Raw genomic sequence first — 26084 nt, forward strand, 5'->3', positions numbered from 1 at the left:
AGCAGCACTAAGGTGCACACTGCACACAGATAATAGTCGGAAGAGTGTTCAGGTCACATTTTTTTTCTGGTATTGTGTTAATAATCATTGACCTCTTTCACTTTGCCACCTCCTAAGTATTGTGTTCAAAGCTGTAAACAAAAATGGAGGAAAACCTCAATCAAGATGCTGAATTCTTAGAAAGGGTCTTAAAACGCATGCCAACACTTTTTTTTTTTAATGGCCATAGAAATGATGCCATAGCAGAATGTTTTAACTTTTTAATCATCTAAGAAACCTATTGTCCACTATTAAGAATCTTTCGGGGTAATGTAAAGTTTCCATAAATGTTCGTCATGGAACAACAGATGGCAATAAATAACCTTTTTTATTTTATGTACGTGGACTCACGGATACTCAGAGTGCATTATTCCTTTTTCTTGTTCACCTTCAGGGGGAGTAATAACGCACTCGGAGAGTATTCGTGTCCAGGGGTTGTTGTTAAAAAAGCTGTATAGCACACAGTAGCCTATAATCCTCACCTTTTCAGAATTTTACATTTTGGGTTTACTCATTATTTGATAGCACCAAACAAATTGTTTGAGTAATAATTAGCTCTGAATAGTCCTCGCTCTGATATCCTTTAGTAATCTCCACAGCTTATCTGTCTTTATTTTCAAATGTTATCAGTGTTCATCTGTCTTTTGCAGATTCAGCTTCCTGTTTTTGTCTTAAAGCTCACCTGCAATCTGTAAGGGATTTTGTGAGAACTTTTAATCAGTTTTATTCACCCTCTGTAAATGACTTTCCGTTGAGGATGGATTGGCAAAGAGACAATGGACTGCAGGAAAACCCCTGACTTACTTTATGTTCCCTCTTCACACTCTCCCAGACACGGCTGTCAGCTGCGAGCGTCATCGCTAGCCCGGGATCAAACGTGCTGCCGCCTCCTGGGCTTCTGGGAGAGTTTGTTATTCATTCCTGCGAGGAGGATGACGGGTCACCATTGTTGTCCCTCCGACTCCACCGATAGTCTCTGTGGCTCTGCAGGAAACCATTTCGGATGGGTTGTTTTGATCATGCGTGTTTATGTATCTGATCTGATCCAGGAAGAGATGGAAGGACCTGCTTTTGTCCTTTGGAGGAATATTGTTTTTCTTGGCCAAAGTGGGCGATTCCAAAATGATATCTGATATAAAATTCGTTAACCCGTTATTAAATATTGAGAAATAACAATGTGGATGCCAAGAACATCTAATCCCAAATCCCACAGTGACATTGTGAAATAAGTGTTATAGATAAGTCTGATGGTGGTCTGCATTGCTTGTCAGGGTTGGGTGTGATTTATGAGGGAAAGTAAGGGAGGAGCTCTGGTTTATTTCTCTCTGGAGATCTCCGTAGGTTCAGCGTGAAGATCCGATAACCTCTGGAGCTTTCCTGTGGAGGCCCGGAAAGAGTTACGGCGCGGGAAGTGTCTCTGCATTTATAAACACAGCTACCGCCCCTTGTCCTGCTAGAAGTGTTTACATGTCTTCGCCCACGAGTGTGACAGCACTGCAGCGTATTTTGGTAACCTTTTAACCATTGCTTTTTCAAAACAAACCACCAGAATCCCAGTCGTCAGAAGGTTCATCTCTTTCCCACCACTGGACCGCAGAAATGTACAACAACAGCTACGCCCGCGCCACATTCGGGCTGGAGGCGAAACAAATCCACAAGGCGAAGGGGAAAAGCTGCGGCTACTACATGAGAATCATGTTCTTCTTCTCGTCTCTGATCCAGTCTCTCATCATCGCCAGTCTGGTGCTCTTCCTAGTGTACGGCCAGCCGGAGAAGACCGCCGATGAGAAGAGAGTAGAAGAGCTGGAGCAGGCCTTTAACAAGCTCTCCGCGGACAACAACAAACTCCGAAAAGAGAAAGCTGACCTCGCCGGTGCCCTCAAAGCAAAGACTGGAGAGAAGGATGCGGCAGACAAAGAGATAGCAAAGCTGAAAAATGACTTAAACACGACGAGTTTCAATGGCAAAAACTTGCAGAAGTCTCTTGTAAGTCCTTTATTTGCTTGTAGCTGAGTGAAAATCCTCATCTCCTTCCAAAGCTGTATGACTTGACAAAAGTTGACAAAAAAATGAAGAATGTTTCCAATGTTTATAGCTGGTCTTACATTGGATTCTATTGACTTTCAATAAATGGACCAAAAAACAGACATTCTTCTATATGATTTCATTTGTGTTCCACAGAAGTAAGTCATACAGGTTTGGAACGATATGAGTGTGAGTAAATGAGGAGCGAAGTTCCATTTTTTTGTGTGAACTACCCCTTTGATTCCAAGATACTGTGAGGTTAATCTTCTGTTATTACCTTTAAATTCATTGATTTCACCTGCCCTTTCACACCCTTGGTACATTAATCTTGTAATCCTAACCCTAACATTGGTTGTTTTACAGTCCCTTTGTGAAGTCAATAAAATGAGGCTTTCAAGCACTCGAAATACTCCTCTACCATGTCCACCGGTCAACAACAATCTGAATGGTGAGTGCAATAACTTATCAATTGAGTAATCAAATTCATAAATGGACTGTCCTGTAGACGTGCCTCTCTTTTCTCTGGACAGGTGAAGTAAAAACACTGAATACTCTTCTGGATCAGCAGAAAGTTATGTATGGTATCCTTAAGAGCAACTTCACCCAGACAGTGGCGTACCTCAAAGCTGACTTGGACAACGCAGTGAAGGATAAAAACCAACATCATACTCAGGTGATACAACTGAGACAGGAAAACGTCAATTTGAAATCCCAGCTTGATGTTTACACCAAGAAATGCAAAGAAGACTTTGCAGAGTCCCTCATAGGCATCCAGACCGTCACAAGTGCCTTCCTGACCAAAATCGACAACTTCTTCACCAACTCGGTCACGTTTCACCTCACCTGCCAGAAACAGGAAGAACAGATGGACAGGATTCGCTCCAACTGTTCTAGCCTTTCTCGGCAGGTGGAGGACAAGTTCCAGAGCTACCTGAACGCTGTGGGAGCGAAGGTCTCGAGCATTCAAAAACAGAGCAGCTTGTTGGAAGTACAGAATGCGGAGCTGACTTCAGAACTGGCCGAGTGTAAAACAGGTCGAGAGAAAGAGTCTGCAGAGAGCACCAAAAAACTGCAAGACGCCCAACAGGCATATGACAGACAATTGGAGCAGCTTCTCAGGGAGCAAACCAGACTGAGGGATGACAAGAAACTGGTAGACACCCAGCTCGCCGTGAAAGACGCCACCCTCATATCTCTGCAAAATGGCTGCGCACAACAGGTAGGAGTTATGTTGGGGTGAATAACAATGCCTAAAATATCAAGAAAATTGCGAGTGTACCATGATTAACTCAATCTTCACTGCTTCTGCAGCCCAAACTTGCTGGTCCTCAACCCCTCGAAAAGGCTGGCCTGCAACCCCTCCCACCTGGTAGGAGCAATTAACCACTAAAGGTAAGTGGTCTTCATCCATCATAGGCAGAATTTTATTAGAAAGTCAGTAGTCACTTGGCCCCAACCCACTCCAATCCTGCTCCTGCTCCTGGAGGAACCAACCTGCCAAATCACTCTAGAGTTAGAGCTAAAAGTGGATTACGTCACTGTCACTTTATTTTGAATCGGGATGTTACCAATGACAGTTTCTAGTGATCCTTAAGACCTTGTTAAGCAGGTTCAGGTCTAGTGGACCCTACTGGAAAGTGGCCACCCAGGAGCAGGACAGGACACCTCTGAGCTACTGAGATGATTGTGGCAAATAAAACGTGTGCTAAATACAGCCTTGTCTCTATAGGGCTGTTTACACCTGGCCACTTCATGCGTTTTCTGGGATTGGATAGCAATCCGATCGTGAAAAGACCAGGTGTAAATGTCCTCTGAAACGCATTCGAGACGGATTTGAATCCGATCGGCAATCGCTCAAACCACTTTAGGAGGTGGTCTGGGCCGCATTCCAGATGAAACCGGGCAAGTGCAAATGCATCTGGTTATTGAAACCACATATGTAAATTTTACTCCTCCCAAAAAAAAAACTTGTGAGAGCGTGTTATAGGCTAAATGTCATGTTATAGTCAGATATGACGACTCTACTGCAACACGTAACACCTCTGATGAGCAGCTGAGTGTCTATTCATCAAGCCAACACGCAAACTATCGCAAATCAAAGTGGCGCTTAACACACAATCATCTTCCTTAAAAGTTTAGAAACTAAATGATCTTACCAGTTCTGTTAGCGCTCTCTATTTGGTTTTGAAATTAGATGATCAATAAAATGCAGCAAAATCTAAATATAATGCAAAGATAATAATATATGTTGCTTTCAGTGACTTGCACTCCATTAAATCTGCAGTGGGAATTGAAGATCGGATTCATATCCGTTTTGCAAAAACACCAGCTTTTTTGATAAATCAGATAGCTATCCGATCTGAGAGAACGCATGAAGTGGACACAGCCCCTATGTGAGGCAATTTGTTAAAACAGCATTAAAATGATCAAATATGGGGAATATTTTCATCCAATTGTCTCTTAGTGTACATGGTCACAATTTAGGATTTCTAAATGATAAAATTACCCCACAATTAACTGCAAACCAAAATGCATTTTAAAATGTGCCCAGGACCTCCAGAGCTCAGAGGAACATGTTACTGATCGTTGTTAACATTTAAAACAAAACATACAGTACTTTGTGAAGTACTACAGTATATTACAAGTCACATACTGGCATATGGTCTGAAAGTATAAAATATTACGCTATATAAAGTAATATTAAAAATCTTTTCAGGTTTAGATTTTGAAGAACTAGTGTTGATGACTCAGGCAGTCATTCAGAATGTTTTATTGAACTGTTTTCCCTTTTTTCCGTAGGTTGGGTGTGGAGAAAGGAATGATCTGAATCTCAAGGACGGACTCTGAGTTTTTGAGTGTGGGGGTTTCCTGATTTTTAGCATGTGATGTCTCTTGTAAATAATGTTGTCACCTTGGATCACTGTAAATGTACATGCACTCATTGAATGTTTAGTTCACTGTATAGTTGTATTTAAGCGTTATAGGGTGTGAACTTAACATGGCATTAAAGGGATACTCCACTTTTTTTTTTTTAAATAGGCTCATTTTACAACTCCCTCAGAGTTAAACAGTCGAGTTTTACCGTTTTCAAATCCATTCAGCCGATTTTCTGATTTTTAGAAGAAAAATCAGTTTTCTGGTCTCATTGACTTCCATAGTATATTTTTTTCCTACTATGGAAATCAATGAGACCAGAAACTGTCTGGTTACTGATATTCTTCAAAATATCAGAAAATCGGCTGAATGGATTCTAAAATGGTAAAACCCAACTCTGAGGGAGTTGTAAAATGAGCCTATTTCCAAAAAAAGTGGAGTATCCCTTTAAGTACTTTAGGGGTCTGATTTAGTTGTTAAGAGTAGTGCAGACGTAAAACTGTGAATAAATACAAGTCTGCCTTTCCAACGATTGATATCAAGTTTTAAAAAAATTATTAGTTAATGTTAAAATTGAGAGAATCTGACCGTGTGAAAGTTCCACATGCGTTGTGATGTATATAATATTCTTTACACATTAAGAATTGTGTTTCAGCAATTACTTGTTTCAACCATTTGCAGGTTTCAACAACCTTGTTAATATATTGATCTGTTTTAATAAATAGACATGACATAAAAAAAACAACTCCTATTTCCATTTTTTTTTTAACAAAGGAAATTATGACATTAAATTAAGATGTGATGCACTTCTAGCTCATTAATTAAATAAGCTGATACTCACATGGCTGCATATACTTCTGCATTACACGTGTGGTGGAACAAAGATTGGAAAACCCTGTACAATTACTAATTGTGGCGAAAACCTTTTATAAGATTAAAACGGCATATTTAAAGATCAAATGTAATTTTAGGAGTGTTTTATATGAAGGGGAGGGAGAATAGAGAAGGGGAAGTGCTTTTCCATATTTTTCTGCATTCACAAATCAATATGACATCATTCTAAAGGAATCTATACGTTTCCAGGGCAGTTTTTGTACGATCATGGTGGCCTCTCCACCAAACACAGTTTGGTGAGATTTATGGGTCCCTTTTAACCCCAGTAATCAGCAGAAACAACAGCACAACAGCGTCATGAATGAGAGGAAGGCAGAAGGTACAGCGTGCTGCGTACAGCCGCTCGCACCCTGATGTCGTCAAACGGGTGAAGAGTTCAGCAAGCACACATAAATATTTAAATGAATGTCGGATTGACAGGAGAACAAAGGGCCGTGGGGACCATTTCTGAACACCTCCTTCTTACGCAGCCGGTACAGTTGAACACAGAGAACGCCGCCAGAGTGTTTGCGCATAATGAAACCAGAACAACTAAGAATTCCCCCTGCCAAGGCTAGTGTGAAGTCACTCTTTAAAGCGGGACACCGGGAGGAAATTGTTTTTTTTGTTTGTTTTTTTGATAAGCCGAGATTCGAAACTACTAAAGCCTACTAAAATAAATGACACATTTATCTGGTTCCAGTGCGCTCTAATGTTGGCTGTTTGGACTGATCAGGTCATTCTATGAAACAGCTTATTGGGGAGATTTGAAAACTAAAGTTTTTAATCATTTTATCAGTTAAATTGTTCGTTTTGTTTAAATGTATTTTTAGTACCGCCCTTCAGAAACTACATTAGATAATGGCATACTTCCAACAAGACAAATAATTATTTAGACTGATCACCCTGTTTAAAAGGCTCTTCACAAACGTACTTTCAGGAGGAGTGAACCCATCAGATCTAAACCTTGCTCTGGCATCAGCTGTTTTGGCATCCCTCCATCTCCTCAACTCCTCATCCAAACATTAAGAGTCCCACTGGAGGGTTTATCTAAGCTGGAGATGAAGCTGCTTGTGTAGTGTGTGGCTTCATCAGTGAATGCTTGCAACTTTGGAATAATTGTGTATTACTGTCAAATATACAATGTTTTTAATTTGAATATATTTTTTATTGCAGTGATATATTTCAGCATCATTACTCCAGTCTTCAGTGTCACATGATCCTTCAGAAATCACTCTAATATGTTGATTTCTGATTATTATCAGTATTTATTAACAGTACTTATTATTATATATTACTTATCAGTTAAAGTTGAAAACAGTTGACTGGCTTAATATTTTCATGAAAACTATGATTTATTTCTTTTAGGATTCTTTGATGAATAAACGTTCATTTGAAATATGAAATCTTACTGTCACATTGATGTTCAGCCTAGTTTCTTTATCATGGACTTTTAGTTTGTTTTCATGTTCATCCTGTGTTCCTTTGTTCAGTTTTCCGGCTCCTCATGATTAGATAATATGTGTCAGCTGTGTTCTATGAATCATCATCATTTGTGTAATATATTAGCTATATAAGTTGGTCCCTCACATTCATTTTCCACCAGATCACCGTTATGTGTACTGTGCGTGTGTGTTGCTCAGCCTGTTCACCTGTCTTCTGGATTGTACTTAAAACTTTGTATTGGACATTATCTTCTTCTTCGTCTGCCTTCCTCCAACCCACCGTGACACTTACTGACCCTGAGCTTTTGAACAGTAGAGTACAATAAATGCCCTGGAAATGATCTTTCTTGTTGGCCGATTTACATTTCTATTGTTTTATTCTACTTACTCTATTCTATTTCCCAATACAAAATTCTTTGAAAATGGTGTCTAAAATTTCCTCCGGCCCGACTCTACCAGTGATCCTGCCCAGACTGGAGAGGCCCAACCGAAGCCCTTCAGCCGCCAGCACCAGGTCCACGTCCCTGTACTGATGATACTGACGTAAAGCCTCGACACTGTTCTGCAGGAGAGTCCGGTGTCGGGTCTGAGTCAGAGTCGGGCTGCCGATCAGTGGGTCACCACACCTTCAACACACACAGACTTAAGACTTTATGAAGTGTCATAATTAGGATTGTTATTTAAAGTATCTATCTATCTATCTATCTATCCATCCATCCATCCATCCATCCATCCATCCATCCATCTATCTATCTATCTATCTATCTATCCATCCATCTATCTGTCTGTCTGATTGTCTGTCCATCTCTCTCTCTCTCTGTCCGTCCGTCCGTCTGTCTGTCTGTCTGTCTGTCTATCTATCTATCTATCTATCTATCTATCTATCTATCTATCTATCTACCTGTCTGTCTGTGTATTATCTATCTATGCGTCTATCTGTCTGTCTATCTATCATCTGTCTATCTGTCTATCCATCTCTCTGTCTGTGTCTGTCTATCTGTCTGTCTGTCTATCCATCCATCCATCTATCCTTCCATCTATCTGTCTGTCTGTCTATCCATCCATCCATCTATCCTTTCATCTATCTATCTATCTGTCTATCTATCTCTCTATCTGTCTGTCTGTCTGTCTGTCTATCTATCATCTGTCTGTCTATCTATCTGTCTATATATCTGTCTATATATCTGTCTATATATCTATCTATCTATCTATCTATCTATCTATCTATCTATCTATCTATCTATCTATCTATCTATCTATCTATCTATCTATCTATCTATTTATCTATCTATCTGTTTATCCATCCATCCATCTATCATCTGTCTGTCTGTCTATCTATCTATCTATCCATCTCTCTATCTGTCTGTATATCTGTCTATCTATCTGTCTGTATATCTGTCTGTCTGTCTGTCTGTCTATCTGTCTTTCTGTCTGTCTGTTTATCCATCCATCCATCCATCTGTCTATCTATCTATCTATCATCTGTCTATCTATATATCTATCTATCCGTCTAACTGTCTATCCATCTCTCTATGCGTCTGTCTGTCTATCTATCATCTGTCTATCTATCAATTTATCTATCTATCTATCTATCTATCTATCTATCTATCTATCTATCTATCTATCTATCTATCTATCTAGCTGTCTGTCTGTCTGTCTGTTTATCCATCCATCCATCTGTCTATCTATCTATCTATCTATCATCTGTCTATCTGTCTATCTATATATCTATCTATCCGTCTATCCATCTCTCTATGCGTCTGTCTGTCTATCTATCATCTGTCTATCTGTCTATTCATCTGTCTATCTATCTATCTATCTATCTATCTATCTATCTATCTATCTATCTATCTATCTATCTATCTATCTATCTATCTATCTATCTATCTATCTGTCTGTCTGTCTGTCTGTCTGTCTGTCTGTCTGTCTATCTATCTATCTATCTATCTGTCTGTCTGTCTGTCTGTCTGTCTGTCTGTCTGTCTGTCTGTCTGTCTGTCTGTCTGTCTATCTATCTGTGTATCCATATTATAGTAATACCAGAACTGCTTTCTGGGTTGACCAGTTCCACTCACAGAGTCTTTAGTCTGTTTTGTAATAAAGTCAGGAGATCCTCCAGGCCATCCCCGGTGTGGCATGACAAAAAACATGCAGCAGGAACATCAGCTGACCGCTCGAGGGAAGCCTGGATGCTGCGGTTGCGCTCCACGGAGCCGAGGTCACTTTTGTTGAGGATCAGGATGCACTGCTGCCTGTGAGATGAGTGCTCCAGGATGTTCTTCAAGTGTCCACTGAGGAAGACAGGCACCAGCTGGGGCTCAGAAGGAAGCTGTGTCAAGTCCACGACCACCAGAGACAGATCTGCCTGCTCCACCCTGTGGGCAGCAGAGGAAGGTCATTTCTTAAGCCTGTTTCCTGAGCCTGGTCAGCATCTTACAACCTTTGACCTCGTAGAAACAAAGTGGCCACTTCCTGTGTATTACATCTCTTTAGTAAATCACAGCATAATGCACGGTTCATTCACCTCAACAAACAAAGGTAAAATGTGATCGGTAACACTTTAGAATACGGTTCCTTCCTTAATGAATAACTACACAAGAACTAATGAGTAACACAATATTAACAATCTAGTAACTATTATTAACTAACAAGAAACTCTGATTAACGAACTAGTAAGTAATAGCGCACAGACGAAAGTGGTAGTTTACTATTAAGTAATCAATAACTACTATTTTTTTAATACTTCCCAGAGAACTACTGAAAAAGTTTATTAACAATCTAGTAACTACTATTAACTAAAATAAATTCTTATTAACGAATTAGTAAGTAATAGCTCACAGATGAAAGTGTTACTATATACTTCTGTGGGAGTTACTAATTATTTGGATTCGTATTATAAAGTGAAGATCATTGGAACTAACTAATAATTACTCAAGTGTTACTAAAGACATTTTCTAAAAGTATACTAAAGTTCATCAAAAATCTCAAACGTTTGCACAAATCATGACTAGATCATGTAGTAACACTTGATTAATTACTAGTTAGTTCCAATGATCTTCACTTTATAATACGGATCCAAATAATTAGTAAGTAATAGCTCACAGATGAAAGTGTTACTAGATACTTCTGTGGGAATTACTAATTATTTGGATTCGTATTATAAAGTGAAGATCATTGGAACTAACTAGTAATTACTCAAGTGTTACTACATGATCTAGTCATGATTTGTGCAACCGTTTGAGATTTTTGGTGAACTTTAGTATACTTTTAGAAAATGTCTTTAGTAACACTTGAGTAATTACTAGTTAGTTCCAATGATCTTCACTTTATAATACGAATCCAAATAATTAGTAACTCCCACAGAAGTATCTAGTAACACTTTCATCTGTGAGCTATTACTTACTAATTCGTTAATAAGAATTTATTTTAGTTAATAGTAGTTACTAGATTGTTAATAAACTTTTTCAGTAGTTCTCTGGGAAGTATTAAAAAAATAGTAGTTATTGATTACTTAATAGTGAACTACCACTTTCGTCTGTGCGCTATTACTTACTAGTTCATTAATCAGAGTTTCTTGTTAGTTAATAATAGTTACTAGATTGTTAATATTGTGTTACTCATTAGTTCTTGTGTAGTTAATCATTAACGAAGGAACCGTATTCTAAAGTGTTACCATGTGATCAGGGAAAAGGCCTAATATGCAGGGATGGCAAACAGGATTTGGACACTTTTAGATGGGCATAACAATGTTTTCCGGACTATACGCATACAATTTGAATTTATGCAATAATGTTTTAATTTATTAACTTTATTTTTGCTCTATTTTTCATTTGAGAATTGGCTCTAATTTGTAATGTTTAAAAAATAAACTAAAAATTAATTTGACAAAAATAAAATGAATAAACTTGAGATAACAGTATATATTTGATTACATACAATAATTCATGATGATTAATATGTTGTTTTCTGGGGGTTTTGGGATTTGTCTACAATTCTACACTAACGGTTAATTCTACACTACAGCATATTATAATGATTTCTGAAAGATCATGCAACACTGAAGATTAGAGTAATGATGCTTTTTTTTAATATATATTCTAACAGAAAATAGTTATTTTAAACTGTAATACTATTTCACAATATTACCGTTTTTTTTTACTGTGTTTTTGAACAAAAAAATGCAGCCTTTGTGAGCAAGAGAATTTTTTCAAAAACATTTTAAAAAAGTCATAATTATTAAAAAATTTGATTGATATAATGTATGCATTGCTCACTTGAGTTAAAAAATAAGTATACAAATAAGTTTAAGTTATTATTTAAATAAGTGTAAATAAGTGTGAATATCGGTTTAAAAAAGTCTTGTCAAATGGATAATCTATCCTAAGAAACTTCTTTTGTAACATGTTGTGAAAAGTGTTTTTATGCAATCTTGCTTTAAAATAAATACCACTTGTTCTGATATTTTGTTAAAAATAACTAGATCTACAGTACAACTAAACTGACTCTTTATTTCCGCAAACATTATGCAACTAAACACGTAATGTTTGCATTACATAATCTCCAATGTTTATTCAATGGTGAAAAATTTGCCACACACCTTTTTCTAAATCTGTGAATAAACCGATCATTTCTCTTCGCGAGGCACAATGGGTGGCAAAAAATCTTGAGAGATATTTCCCCTCTACAGGCCATTTTTAGGATGGTGATATTCATCACGTTGGATTGTTTGCGCAAAAATGCCCCACTGTTTATTCTGCCTTGATTTTCCCACACGTGTCTGTAAATACATACCGCTGACGGGCACGCCTGACGCCCTCCTGCTCCACGCTGTCTGTGGTGTCGCGTAACCCTGCCGTGTCACTCAGCAGCACAGGATAGCCCCCGATGTCCAGAGGGACCTCCACCACATCTCTGGTGGTCCCGGCGGTGGCAGACACTATGGCAGCAGGACGCTGAGCTGCACGGTGACAGAAGAAACTGAAATTAGTTCAGAAACAAAAAACAGCAATGCTCACGTTGCACCTACAAGGACAATTAACTAGATCAAGAGATGTCGGGGGGCCCGTGAGACGATTTGTTCTTGGACTTCTCAGAAGTCCTTCATGTCTCAGGATGGAGGGCAGAGGGTATTACCAAGGGAGCTCCACAAGACTTAAAACCAAGATTAACTATATTTAAATGTGGTAATAGCAAGTACACAAAACAACACAAAGTTCATATCCTGTGGAAACGTAAAATCTAACAGACCAGTGTTACGGTGAAAGGCAAATAAGATGCATCAGCAGGAGCATACAACTTTTTAGATGAGATAACACTAGGCGACATCTCCCAAAAATGGAGCTTTAAATAAAGATTTGTAAGGGTTGTAAAAAAACAAAATGTTCACCACTTTTGAAGCGAAACTTAAGGGAGAAAATATAAAGAAATGTAAATAAGACGTGTATAATGATCATAACAATTTCTAAAATGCTCCTTTGAACAATTTATAAAACGTTTTTATATTTGATTTTTCTAAATGTATTCCCCATAAATCGCAGTTCATCATGAAATCAATATTATAAATATTTTTGATTTATTTATGTGCCTAATATAATTAAAGGGGTGATGAACTGAGAAATCAAATTTTCCTTGAGCTTTTGACATCTAAGAGGTCATCATATTATAAGAATATCCTGTAAGTTTCAGAACTGAAAACGTCCTTGTTAGTGCAATAAAAGCTTTTATTGACACCAGCCTCTAAAAACGACTCGTTTTTAAAAGTGGGGAACTATGACGACAAAGAGGATAAAACACCACCCCCGTAGATGAAGATCAAGCCCCGCCCACCGATTCGCGCATTACACACATAAGTATCATACATGTACATGCTTACCTCGTGATGACAAACTGGATCCTACCGAGCAATACAGAATATTGTGCAGTGCCTGGTTGTGCAAGACAGTCGCTGCATAAGCTTCCTGTGGATTCCAATAGGACTGCATGGATAAAATTTATTTTTAATGACGTTCCAGCTGATGAGGTAAAACATCGATCGTCGTCTGTTCGCTTCATTTCATTGAGGATTGTTTTGTCAACAAGACTGGATTTGCAGACCGATTAAGAGTAAAGAACGGTGCTGTGCCGTCTATATTGGATCTGACAGGAATATTGTGCAACACACGGACTCTGGGTTGAACATGTATGGGCGAATCCGGTTGCCATTTTACAACATTGGACGTTTTCACCCACATACACCGACGGGTGAGTGAAACTCATTATAATATGCAAAACTGTTCTCCACTCGCAGCAGTGGGTGTTTACTTCCAAGTCCTTAGTGCGACACGCCCATAAAAACCGACTGTTTTTTAGGTAGGCTCACAACCAGGGTACAAAATAGCCTATTACTTACTTTTACGTTTTTACTTTTTGAATGTAAAAACCAAGCGAACGTTAAAAGTTGACCTCAGACAACAATATAATAACATTTAAAAAGCCAGTTCATGACCCCTTTAAAATAACTTCTCCTTCCTCTTGCAGTGACATCTCTTCCCTTCTCTGATGATGTTTACCGGAGTGAGGGCGGTACAACCTGTCAATCACATGTCATAACAGCAATAGCAAACCCCAACCATCCAATCAATTGCTTTTAAGTCCTGTCCAACAATTTTTCATGTTCGAGAAGCCGTTTCACTCGGATATACACACCTGGGCAAAGAAAATGGGCCAAGCCAAAAATGGTTAAACAAGTTAGATTTTAAATATCTTAACTTGTAAGTACAATTGTAAGGTCACCGTCATTCACATGCTCTCCTATTGGTCAGTTTAATAGCTGAGTCAAAAGCTATGCTATTATGAACGTATGGCTCAATAATATCTCTTTTAGTTTAAATCTATGGATTTTTTTTCAATCGTTTAAGATCCTACAAATGAATATTTAAATTTGATCATTCATAAGCTATCATAACAACAAACATTCTCAAAAAGCTGCAATTTTAGCCCAAAGATTAAACAAAACTTTTTTCCGAGTCATTTGGTTCATTCAACGAACGAAATGAACAAATTGACTCTGAAAAAGATTCATTCATTTTGATGAACGAGTTTGAACAGGAGATTTACGAACGTGCATCACAGAACAGAGCAAGGCGACCATTTGAGCTTGTAAAACTTAAACTTTGTCATTTTTTTTTTAAAATAATGCGAAGGTCATAAATCCTTTAAATGATCAGCTGAAGAATCAGTTAGCTGGCTATCAAACGGTAGTTCAGTGAGTAAAAAGTTGTTGTTTTAAATCTTAAAAGTGTTTTATTCATTAGCAAGGTACTGTAACATGGAATGTTTTCATTATCCAATGATATTTAGATTGTTAATTATGATCTGTCTAGAATTGAATAGCCTTTACATAAAGCACATTTAGCAACTCTTGTCCTTTTGTGTTTTGTTTTTTGCTGCTCAGTGCTGAACCAAAACAACTGCAGATTAATCAACACAATAAACAAGTGCTGTGCTTCGCAGTTTCTGTGAGCGGATGAAAGTTTGAAGAAATATTTCACTGCTGTACTAAAACGGTTTCTATTTTTTGCCATTCTGGTCTAGTCTGGAATTAAAGTATATTTCCATATGTCTACTGGAAGGAAGAGGCCAGTTTCACTCAAGCACTCTTTGTGTGAACTTCCTTAGAGAGTTTATAAAACGTATCAATCTTAAAATCAGCATCACATTTTCATCTTAAAATCATCTATGGCGTTTACAGCAAATCTCAATTCTTCAAATACATAAAGTGTCAAATTATCATAAAATTTTAAGCTTTCAGTTTTTAATAGAATTCACAAATTGCTTAATTAAATTCACTCTCTACTACAGGAAGTGACAGCACAAGACGGTCAGCGTTCCAGCAGAACACACAATAACAGGCCTGATGAATGTGGGGTAATTCGGGGCAGGAAGTGTGGTGATATCCAAACATCCCCCCTGCTACTGGAGAGGTCAGAGGTCAGAGATAAACGTCATTAAAGGCGGTACGGTGTCACTTTATGAGTGTGAATGATAATAAGTGCATTTATCACATTCATAACCTTCTGTCATAGAACAATAAGACACTTTTGCCCCTAAAATGTGTTTTAAAGTAAAAACATGAATTGGAAAAAAAGAACATTTTCATGCTTTTAAAAGAAGGCTTTTATGCTGCTCACCAAGGCGGTATTTGTTTAAATATATTTTAAAATGTAATGTATTCCTGTGAAGACAAACTAAAAATTGCAACTAATTACATAACGGTGCATAGTTTTTAAGAAACAAAAAGGCTTTAGGAAGGATAAAGCACATTTAATATCCTTTGTAGTAACAAGTCTGTACATGAAATAAAAGCCTTCAGAATTATTTGGTAGAAGCAAGCATAGTCAGGTTGCTAAAAAATCCCCATAACATTAAAAACCCTGAACACAACTATGCAAGGTAAAAGGAAATGCAACGTAGATTAAATGCGGTTTCACATATCATCATATCGTCCAGCCCTAAAACTTTATAGTTTTTTTTTTTGTTTTTTTGGTCAGGGTTTATTAAAAAAACATCCAATAATGCAGAATATGCAAAGATAAATATTTAATTGATGAGTTGTTAATATATATAACAATACAAAATATATGGGTATGATTATTTTCACCTAAATTCAGCATATTGACACAAAATGATAACTGCAAATCCACCTTTCGCTGACTTGAGTCCAGTTGTTTGTGTGAATTTCAGTGATCCATTTGCTCCTCTTTCTATAGCAGTCTGTAAAAATATACCTCCGATTTTTTGTTTTCTAGTTGTACAGTCAATCGCAAAGGTCTTTCCCACTTTATATGTGTTGTGTTTGTTTTTCGAGGCATTCACGCTGAAAACAAATAGAGCCGCTCAGTCTTTTTGCCACTCACTGGGTCTCATTCATGAAACATTCGTAAATATACGAGTAAATATGAGAGTGATTTGCACGTAAAGAGACCTTCCCGAAAACTCTTCTCCTGATTCACAAATACTTCGTAAACGTCAGATGTGATAGTGAAATGAGTGTGTGTGTTAGTGAATGCGCGTGCACGTTCATTCTCAATTACCATAAATCCCGTCCATTACATCCAACTGACATCTATGTATAGGCATATAATAACATGAATGCGAATGAAAAAGAAAGATTTCTCAGATGCAGAAATTTAAGTTTTATTATCAGAAAATCATTCAAAATGCCAATTTTATTTTCAAGCATACATAGTGGCCTATCAGGTCCTAAAAAAAGGAAGCTTGGCAGCATATTACAGATACAGTTAATGGAGTTTCATCTGTTTATCGAACAGTCCCAGAAGTAAGAAGAAAATGGTTTGACATTAAGCTTGACATCAAAAAACGAATTAGTTCACTTCGTAAAAATCGTATTCAAACTGGAGAAGAACCGCCATCGATCACCAGATCTGCTATTATTGGCTCTCATAATAGAAGTAAAAAGAAAAACCGTATGTAATTACTATATACATTTTTTTTTTCAAAATGCTGTTTAAATATGTACCCGATTAAGGTGAATAAAAATGCAGCCTTAACGTTCAATAACGAGCAAAACTTAATGAGCAAAACGTTCGGATGTAGCGCACCATTTACGCGTGGCTGGGAGCAGGTGTAGATTTATTGTGTACCAGCTAACATTTGGAAAATACGAACATTGTGAATCCAAAAATTTACACCAAGACCACTTTACACACGATTTACACAAAAAATTTGTTCTGCTTGTGTTTCATGAATGAGACCCACTGTGAGTAACTGCTAGGGTTGCCAACTTTCTGATTTCGAAATAAGGAACGGGGGGGGGAATAATGACCCTTGGAATTCATATAGCATATTATAATCACTTATTAGGCCTATATTAATTTATAGAATAGCAAAGTATGCCTAATCAATGACTGTGTACCACATATTCTAGATATATGAAGGTTATCATGATCATTTTGCCAACAAAGAACCATGGATTTATTTAGTTTATAATTTTTTTTTTAGTTGAATTAATCACCCGATCAGCATGGCTATCTGTTTTCTCCTAAATACAAGCTCAAGGGTTTATTTCTTGTAAGTGTAGAAATAGGACAAAAGTATTTTAATTTTCCTATATTATAGTGTAATGTTGATTAAAATATACTTTTGAAATATTCATTTTCATTTCTATAGTAGCCTATATAGGCTATATGGATTTTACGTCATAGGAATAATTATATAAATTATTATTACATTATTATAATAATTGTTTGGCATTCGAAAACACCATTGATAATGTAATGTAGACTGAGACTCTCACAACTAAAAAGATGTTTGAGCCCTCTTTATTGTCCTAGTACAAATCAATGCTTTATCTTTGTTTAACGAGCAGTTCATGGGTTGAAGCTCTCTTAATTTTGATCTGATGCATTTAACCTTAAAATGTAAAAAAAAATAAAATCTTGTGGGGGAGCAGTCAGTAAAACATAAGATTATAAATCGATTGAACGCGGAACAGTTTTTCCTGAGTGAGACTGGAAAACCCGTAGTGGACGAAATCGGAGTGATAACAGAACGCTTAGAGTGCAGAGAGGAATGTGCTCTGACTCCAGTCCTGGTTTTGCGTCCGCGCCGTTAGAAGCTCAAGCTCGCAGGCAAGATCGCTCAGTCCATGGGTAAAACTAGTCGATCACGAGTGGAGTGGGTCAACTGGTGAGGTCTTCATTCATAAACTGTCTGAGATATATTAGAAGATGTGTCTGTCATGGATTTGCACTGAACTGATTCTCAAAAATACGGAACAAAGTGCGTTCCGTATCAGTTCAATACGGAACAAGACTTTTATGTGACAAATACGGAACGATTCCGTATTATATGGAACGGTTGGCAACCCTAGTAACTGCAGGCACTCCGGCCGACGGTGACGTCACGCGCATACCCGCTATAGGAATCGTAGTTGATCCATACTGACAAGGGACCATGGTTTGAAATGCACGTGATTCTTAGATTAATTGCATTCAGTTTAAACATTCAAGCGATTTAAAGCCATTTGAGAGCAAGAAGAGGCAAAACAGAGCTCAATTTGCAACTCACACGCTGCTTTTCTGTACATGCAGAGCAGCACAGACAGCACACAAACACCGAATTCAGCTCTCTTCAGCCTCTATTTGTGCTTGAACAGACACACAGACAAATGATGTCAAAAGGCCCAGCTAGGCGAGTATCCTCAAAAACAGTCGCTTGTGATTTACGTGAACATAATTGCAAAAGAAAATGGATGAGTATCATTATATTGGATCAGTGCATTCGGGCTTAAAGTAACAGCAGCCTAATGTTCCTGCAGCCGTCTATATCATTAATGTAAACCAAACAACAAAATACAAAGAGAAAATCACTTTTGTAGCTTTAACAAAGACTAATTATATGTTAAGGTGTTCTTTCATATTTTGGATGTTTTTAGTATTAATGTAAAATGTTGGGGGAAAAAAAACTCTCTCTCTCTCTCTCTCTCTATATATATATATATATATATATATATATATATATATATTATTAGTATTTATTATTAATATATTATTTATATTTAAATGTATAGATTTTTATTTTTTACTAATGTATGATAATGTGCTGCTGTTGGGTCATCACACACACATGTAAAATATGGGGCCTGAAGCAAACTCTGTTGAGAATCACAGATCTGCCTGAAGCAAGAATTTAATCTAACACTTATATTTGACGTGTCGGATGTCTGATCTTACTGAGCATGTTGAGCAGGCTGCTCTTGCCCGCGTTGGTGCTTCCAGCGATGACCACCTGAACACCGCTGCGCAGACGCTCTCCTCTCCGCTGATCTGAGAGATGATTTTCCATATCTGTCTGCAGCTGCTGAACAGCTGTGTCCACTGCAGCACACAAAACACTCAGTTCAATGAACGAATTTATCAAATTGATGCTGTAATATTACATTTTGTAAACTGAAATGCAATGTTTAAATTCACAGAGACGTGTGTCAGTGGGGGGGAAAGAATATTTTTCATGACCTCTATCAGTGGCTTTACAGCCCGTCTGTAATTCTCAGAGGAAGGAGATGCTCTGTGACATGTTTGTTCCTTGACGCACAAAGAATCCCTCAATTCCCCAGAGAAATATAGAAATTACACTTAAACATCTGAGTAACGTTAGACAAATGATGGCAGGTACAATAACTGTACATGCAGTATTCTTTAGGCACAACGACTATGTCTCTCTACTGTATATGCAATGCCACATTCAATGGTTTTGAACCTTTCTCAACAGCTGCTGCGGTTTCTCTGAGGTCAATACTAACAGGAAAGTGTCACAAAACATTCTGGAAATGAATCAGTGTTTTTACCAATCCATTTGAGGAGACGTACCGTCATTTAAGATTCCGTCCTCTATGAGTTCATCCTCACTGAAGTCGATGAATGCCTCCACGTGCGCCAAGCACTAGATTGAAAACACAATCACATACAACAACTCAGTCATAATTCCACTGAATGTAGTTTAGAGGATCACTAATGCTAAGACAACAGTTCAATAAACTAGCTAGATATTTAGCAACGGTGATGTTGAGTAACTTGCAGTACCATTCAAACGATTGGGGTCAGTAAGATTTTTTCTTTTTTAAGTTTGTTTTAATTTTGTGATTTTGGAAAGAAACAAATTCTTGTATTCAGCAATGATGCATCACTTTGATCAAAACAGACACATTTAATATTGTAACAAAAGATTTTTATTTCAAACATGCTGTTGATTTGAAATGTCTATTCGTAAAATAAATAATCCAAGAAAACGTATCAAGGTTTACACACAAATATTAAGCAGCACGTATGTTTTAAACATTGATAAGACAATGTCTCTTAAGCATCAAATCAGAATATTAGAATGATTCTGGTGGATCATGTGACACTGAAGACTGGAGTAATGATGCTGAAAAACCAGCTTTTAAATTCTTTTTAAAATGTATGAAATAAAAAAAAAACTTTCTTTTAAATCATAATAATATTTCACAATATTACTATTTTTACTTTTTACTATTTTTGATCAAATAAATGCATTCTTGGACAACTTAAGACTTTCCCAGTTTCTTTGATTTTTTGTTTTGATCATTGAACAAACTGGTTGAGTGAAAGATCTCAAAAAATATAATTTGAGGATGTAACTAATTGTTTCATTATAGACATTATCAGCATAATTTAAGGGAAAAAGTCTGAGAAACTACCATGTTTATCAGAACATCTTAGTATTTAATAAGTCACTGTTTTGTTTTAATAAAGCAGCTGCATGAGCTCCACCAGTTCAAAACATGATGATCATGTTATCCAGCACAATCTGAGAATGACCCAAAGAGCATATTGTATTTCAATAGAAGCAATAACATCTGACACAAATTTGCTTGTATGATTACTCATGTAGAAGAATTTCCTATTCATCTTACAACACAACTTTTCTTTGCTTTACATTTTTGAAAAATCCCAAAACTATGTTTATTTCCAGAATTAAATGGTTGTGAATTAAGTGCTTGTGACCACAAAGCTCCTTCCAGGAGTCTTCACACAAACCATTAGCCAACATCACGCTGGGTCCTGAGTGCTCTGACGGCTGCACACACACACCCTGCTCAGGATGTCCTGTCTGCAATCAGCATACTCTTACACACAAACAATAGATGGACACCATCCGTGACAGAGTGACAACACTGACCAATCTAGCAGTAAATTCTGAACTTATTTAAAAGACCTTAAATAAAAAAGAATAACCTCTCATATCAACACACTCGCAAGTGTTCTATTGCCTTATAAATCAAATACAACAGCCAACTCTGCCTCTGTTCCTCACACTGAAGAGAAACGAGGACTTTTCTTGTTTCCAAATAGCATATTTTTTAACTTGTTAAGTTGGAAGTTCTCCAATCTATCAATCAAACTGCATTTATTTCATGCATCACAAATATGAGGTGAAGAATGAGAAAACTGAGTGCTTTGTTCCTCACAGATTCCATACTGTAGTTGCAACATGGTCGTGAAAGTTTTCTCATTGGTTGTTGGGGTGTTTTGGACATAGGCAGTGAAAGAAATGGACAGAGCGACCCTATAGATTTCAACAGAGAAAAGTGAAGTCAATCAGAAGCACTCACTTTTTGATTGCCAAGCGCACTGCGCAGGCTCAAACTGGGCTTGACGACGTAGTGACGTCTTCTAGTAGCAAAACTCAGCCACTGTGTCTTCAGCGGTTCAGATTTAAAGGGATAGTTCACTTTGAAATAACTGTTTAATATGTTTTAGTTTACCTCAAGGGCATCCAAGATGTAGGTGTCTTTGTTTCCACAGTAGTTTCAATTTTGATATTTTTAGGTCAAACCGTTCTTGTCTGTCAGTCATATAATGGAGGTCTATGGTCACCACCTCAAAGAGCATGCACAGAGAAGTCCAAATTAAACATGATTTATTGACTCGTAAATGTAAGTACACATTGATGGCCTAAGACACAAAACGAGCGGTTTATGTGAGAAAACGAACAGTATTTATATAGTTTTTACCTCTTGTAACCACAGCCACATCCAACTGATCTGAAGGCATGGGCATTTCGGTCTGCGCATGCGCTGGAAGTGATCTCTCTCGCGTGTACATCACATCATCATAGTTTACACAGAGATTTCGGAAGTTTTATCTTTCACTGTGAAGCTCTAAAAATCGAAATCATCTTCCATTGCGATGTCCTGTATATCTAAATATGTTTAGAGCTTCACAGCGAAAGGTAAAACTTCCGAAATCTCTGTGTAAACAATGAGTGACGTGACAGACAACAACGGTTTGACCTAAAAATATCAAAATTGAAACTACTGCGGAAACAAAGACACCTACATCTTGGATGCCCTCGAGGTAAGCTAAAACATATCTAAAAATAATTACAAATTGAACTATCCCTTTAAGAACATCAAAATGACAATGTTCATTTTTACACCAAAGAACAGAACACAATCGCTTAGACGCCATTCTGCTCCTTTGTATCAACAAAGACGGGCTATAATGACAGCTCGCTCAAGGAGGGATGTGTTGAAACGCTGCTGTCAATCAAAAATCGTGGGGGGGCGTCCGTTTTATTGATGTCACAAAAACGAATGGCAGGGGAAAACATATAAGGAGATTTAAACAAAAACACTAGATAGATGTTTATCATTATATGATAGTTTTGTACAGACACTGCCAACACACATTTCAGTACAATCAACTTACAAAAAAGAGCATGTACCATTATATGACCCCTTTAAGGCTGTAATGTGTATAAGGGTGAATTAAGACTGTTTAAGACTCACAGAAACCCTAGTGCACTAACTACAGGATGTCAAGGACAGTTCCCCTGGAGCAATTTTAAGTGTTCTGCTCACAAAACCCAGAAGTTTTTGTTTGTAGCACTGTTTCCTAACCATTAGGAAACCATCACACACGTACACCACTAAACAGTTCCCACATTATGCATGTATATAGCATCTGCCTGGAATTTCCTGTCCTCTTACTGATCAACAAACATGTTAAAGCAATTTAGGATGTCCCTTGCAATATTTCTGCACAAAGTTGCCATTTTGGCCCGTGGAGAACTATGTTAATTTGGGGGTCAAACATCAAATATGGCGACATAAAGAAGTTCTCAAAATAGACGTTTTTTTTATTTCTTACTCGTTTAAGCCGAACTCTCCAGTCTTGGTAAATGCGGCCCAAGTCTCCCGCCATTTGTCGGAGAGCCTGTCGCCTCTGTGCTTCTGTTTCTGCATGGATCAGGTCACCTAGACCCTCTACTTCAGTAAGGTCCAACTTTCCAGCACAGAACGCCCGTCGGGTAAACTCACCCGCCTCTGCAGGCCGCAGCCCTGGCAAACTCCCTGAAACACACACAAAACAAGGCATCTTTAAAATAAAAATGAACTTTAGAATGCAGCCTCTTCCACGGCACTACTTCATTTAAGTTACAATTAAGATAAAGGCGTGATATTTTACAATAAAATGACAATTTTATGAGTAAATTCATCAGCTGGATTTGAAGCTAGATTGAAAACAGATGCTGCCATCTAGTGTTAAAATGGTGACTCAACAACTATCTGTCATATGTTTGCACGATACATACATTTATGATCATTAAAAAAAACATTTATGAAGGGTTATCCAGAACAATTGTGCGACAATAATGGTTGATTTTAATTTTTTTTTTAAACATACCAAGCGCTTGTAAGACTCCACTAATGACAGCAGGACCCCCGTGAATGTGAAACTCTGCACTGTCCTCTCCCGTGAAACTACCAGGACCTGAAAGAGCAAAAAGAGTGAAATATGTCTTGGTAGGAATAATTCCCAATTTTTATATTGTAGTAACAGTATTTTTTTTTTATATATATTCTTACCATTCAGTGGTTTTATGGTTGTTGTTTTTTTTTAAATAAATGTATACCTTTATTAAACAAGGATGCATTAATTTCATCAAAAGTGACAGGAAGGACATTTATAATGTATGTTATAAAAAAATGTCTGTTTTGATTTATTAACTGCTGTGCTTTTGAACCTATTCATCAAAGAATCCTGAAAAACAAAAATTGATTACTGTTTCCACATAAATATTAAAAGCAGCACGGCAGTTTTCAGGATTGGTGATCATAATCAGAAATTATTTTTGAGCAGTGAATCATCATATTAGAATAATTACACTGAAGATTGGAGTAATGATGCTGACAATTCAGCTGATCACAGGAATAAATTACATCTTAAGTATATCTGTAAATCATATCTATATTCTGTATATATTCTTCAGTTAGGGGACTCTTCACTGAGTGCAGTCTTTGAACTTGTTTAATCTATGTTTCAACAACATTAACGCATTTATCACACACCCTGTAATAAATCTTGATCAACCTACAAATGAATTTTGACATAAAGTATGAGGGTATGGATTTTAAATGAGGTGTCAGTTTTTATAGAAAAAGTTGAATACACATTTGACCAGTCCAGGTTATATTTTAAAAATGTTCTATTGTATTTTATTTATTATTAATTGATTGTTATATTTATTTCCAATGTAAATGGATTTTACTTTGAATTAAATTAACACCTAATAAAGCTCTTTAGAGATCATAATGCATAAATATTAATACACAACCACTCTGATTTTATGCTTGAAAAAGTTCATAAAGAGATCGTAAAACTATAACGAATATGAATTTGGTATAGTCAAAATTTTCTGAAGAGATATACGATCACTTTATATAATGAACAGATTAAATTGAATATAAATATTCACATATAAATATTGGTCAGCGAAGAGCGAACATAAACAGAAGCTAGCCGAACCTGCTTGACACACTGACGTCAAGTCAAGTCACATTTATTTATATAGCGCTTTTCACAATACAGATTGTATCAAAGCAGCTTCACACTGATAACATGAAAGTAGCACAACACAGATCAACAACATTGCTAAACACTAAATAACCCCAACTGAGCAAGCTCATAGCAAGCCAAAAGCAAGGCGACAGTGGCAAGGAACCAAACTCCATCAGATTGGATGGAGAAAAAACCTTGGGAGAACCCAGGCTCAGTCGGGGGCCAGTTCTCCTCTGGCTTACATTCATATTGTTTAAATATAAATATTAAATATAAATATTGTTTATGAATAAAACGGCGCCATTACATATCGCAGGCGCATGACGTGTGCGTTAATGAATGTCTAAATGGGAATAAAAGGCTAAATTAAATCTGTAAATCATTTAAATCGATCTTGTCTCTTCAGAAAATTTGGACAAAACAGAATTCATATGGATTAGTTTTACGATCTCTTTATGAACCTTTTCAAGCATCAAATCGGTAGTTGCGTAGCTGTCAATGGCGGAACAGAAGCTCTCAGATTTAATCTAAAAGATCTTCATTTGTGATCTGAAGATGAGACGAAGTCTTACAGGTTTGGAACGACATAAAGGTGAGTAATGAAAGAATTTTTAATTTTGGAATAGAAGTTAAGACTATAATGACTTTGTTGTTGTCTTTTTCTTCACAGCCAAAGATGAAGAATCACCCATATTAGACTGAATGAACAGTCTAACAAGATCATGTGGGGGAAAACAGGCTATTCTGTGTTTAAAACTAGCCATCAGACCTGGAAACCACAGGACCAGACCGCGGTCCAGCAGCTCTCTGGTCTGCGGGTGAGTGATGCTGCGGAGGCTGGCGACCCGAGCAGCGGGGAAACCTCGGGTCAGACTGCGGACAGCGTGTGCTGATGCCGGACCACTGACCCGGACCACCGCCACCCCACACCTGCCCTGACCCGACGACACGGCGAAGATAGTGTCATCCTCCGGCCCGGAAGAACACAAGAGCCTCTTCACTGAAAGAGATCTACCAAACACAAACCAGTCATGTTTACTGTGTGTATTGAAGTAATATAAACCCTAAATGGGTTATGAGCAGATGCAAGAGACCTTATAGCAGTTATGACAGCGGCACTTCTTCTCCAACCGCTAATAAAATGCATGTTAATGACCTGATATACGTTTAATGTATCAATAACCCGCCTTAAACATTGTTTACTTTAGTTATCAAATCGCTCCACGTGAGCATCATTTTCCTAGCGGTCAGTTATTGATCCCCTTCTGGCAAATTTCATTGGTCCGTGTCATTATACGTGCGGGCAAAGATGCTTGTCATTCGCCAGCTTCACTGTCAATCAAATAAAAGTCCCTCCCCTTGTGCACCCTACAACTCCCTCCGTGTGACACTACTGACATGATCTATTCAACATCAATACGTTAAATTCACGTTTTCAGATATAGTTCCAGTTAGTCTCAGCAAT

General features: G+C 37.4%; 2 protein-coding genes across 2 annotated transcripts; one reads left to right on the forward strand and one right to left on the reverse strand.

Moving 5' to 3' along the window:
• The first annotated feature begins 1299 nt into the window (after nucleotides 1-1299).
• On the forward strand, nucleotides 1300-5679 carry plvapb (plasmalemma vesicle associated protein b). Its single transcript, XM_039667395.2, has 5 exons — nucleotides 1300-2025; nucleotides 2428-2512; nucleotides 2595-3283; nucleotides 3376-3456; nucleotides 4864-5679. Exons 1-4 carry the CDS (start codon nucleotides 1639-1641, stop codon nucleotides 3445-3447), a joined length of 1233 nt encoding a protein of 410 aa, XP_039523329.2. The 5' UTR covers nucleotides 1300-1638; the 3' UTR covers nucleotides 3448-3456; nucleotides 4864-5679.
• On the reverse strand, nucleotides 5492-25890 carry gtpbp3 (GTP binding protein 3, mitochondrial). Its single transcript, XM_039667397.2, has 9 exons — nucleotides 25714-25890; nucleotides 25389-25630; nucleotides 23465-23551; nucleotides 22928-23130; nucleotides 19625-19697; nucleotides 18989-19132; nucleotides 12048-12213; nucleotides 9332-9631; nucleotides 5492-7882 (listed from the first exon to the last, which is right to left on the reverse strand). Exons 1-9 carry the CDS (start codon nucleotides 25764-25766, stop codon nucleotides 7651-7653), a joined length of 1500 nt encoding a protein of 499 aa, XP_039523331.2. The 5' UTR covers nucleotides 25767-25890; the 3' UTR covers nucleotides 5492-7650.
• Between the last annotated feature and the right edge of the window lie 194 nt (nucleotides 25891-26084).

Source organism: Pimephales promelas, chromosome 21, assembly GCF_988280905.1.
Source record: "Pimephales promelas chromosome 21, fPimPro1.hap1.1, whole genome shotgun sequence".
Classification (NCBI taxonomy): domain Eukaryota; kingdom Metazoa; phylum Chordata; class Actinopteri; order Cypriniformes; family Leuciscidae; genus Pimephales; species Pimephales promelas.

What these genes read in the sequence shown, in the direction of transcription:
- plvapb (XM_039667395.2), top strand. Translation starts at nt 1,639, where the DNA reads ATGTACAACAACAGCTACGCCCGCGCCACATTCGGGCTGGAGGCGAAA. An exon ending in AAAACTTGCAGAAGTCTCTT is followed by an intron (nt 2,026 to 2,427) that starts GTAAGTCCTTTA and finishes GTTGTTTTACAG; the next exon opens with TCCCTTTGTGAAGTCAATAA. An exon ending in GGTCAACAACAATCTGAATG is followed by an intron (nt 2,513 to 2,594) that starts GTGAGTGCAATA and finishes TTCTCTGGACAG; the next exon opens with GTGAAGTAAAAACACTGAAT.
- gtpbp3 (XM_039667397.2), bottom strand. Translation starts at nt 25,766, where the DNA reads ATGCATTTTATTAGCGGTTGGAGAAGAAGTGCCGCTGTCATAACTGCT. An exon ending in GCTGTCATAACTGCTATAAG is followed by an intron (nt 25,631 to 25,713) that starts GTCTCTTGCATC and finishes TGTGTTTGGTAG; the next exon opens with ATCTCTTTCAGTGAAGAGGC. An exon ending in TCTGGTCCTGTGGTTTCCAG is followed by an intron (nt 23,552 to 25,388) that starts GTCTGATGGCTA and finishes TTGCTCTTTCAG; the next exon opens with GTCCTGGTAGTTTCACGGGA.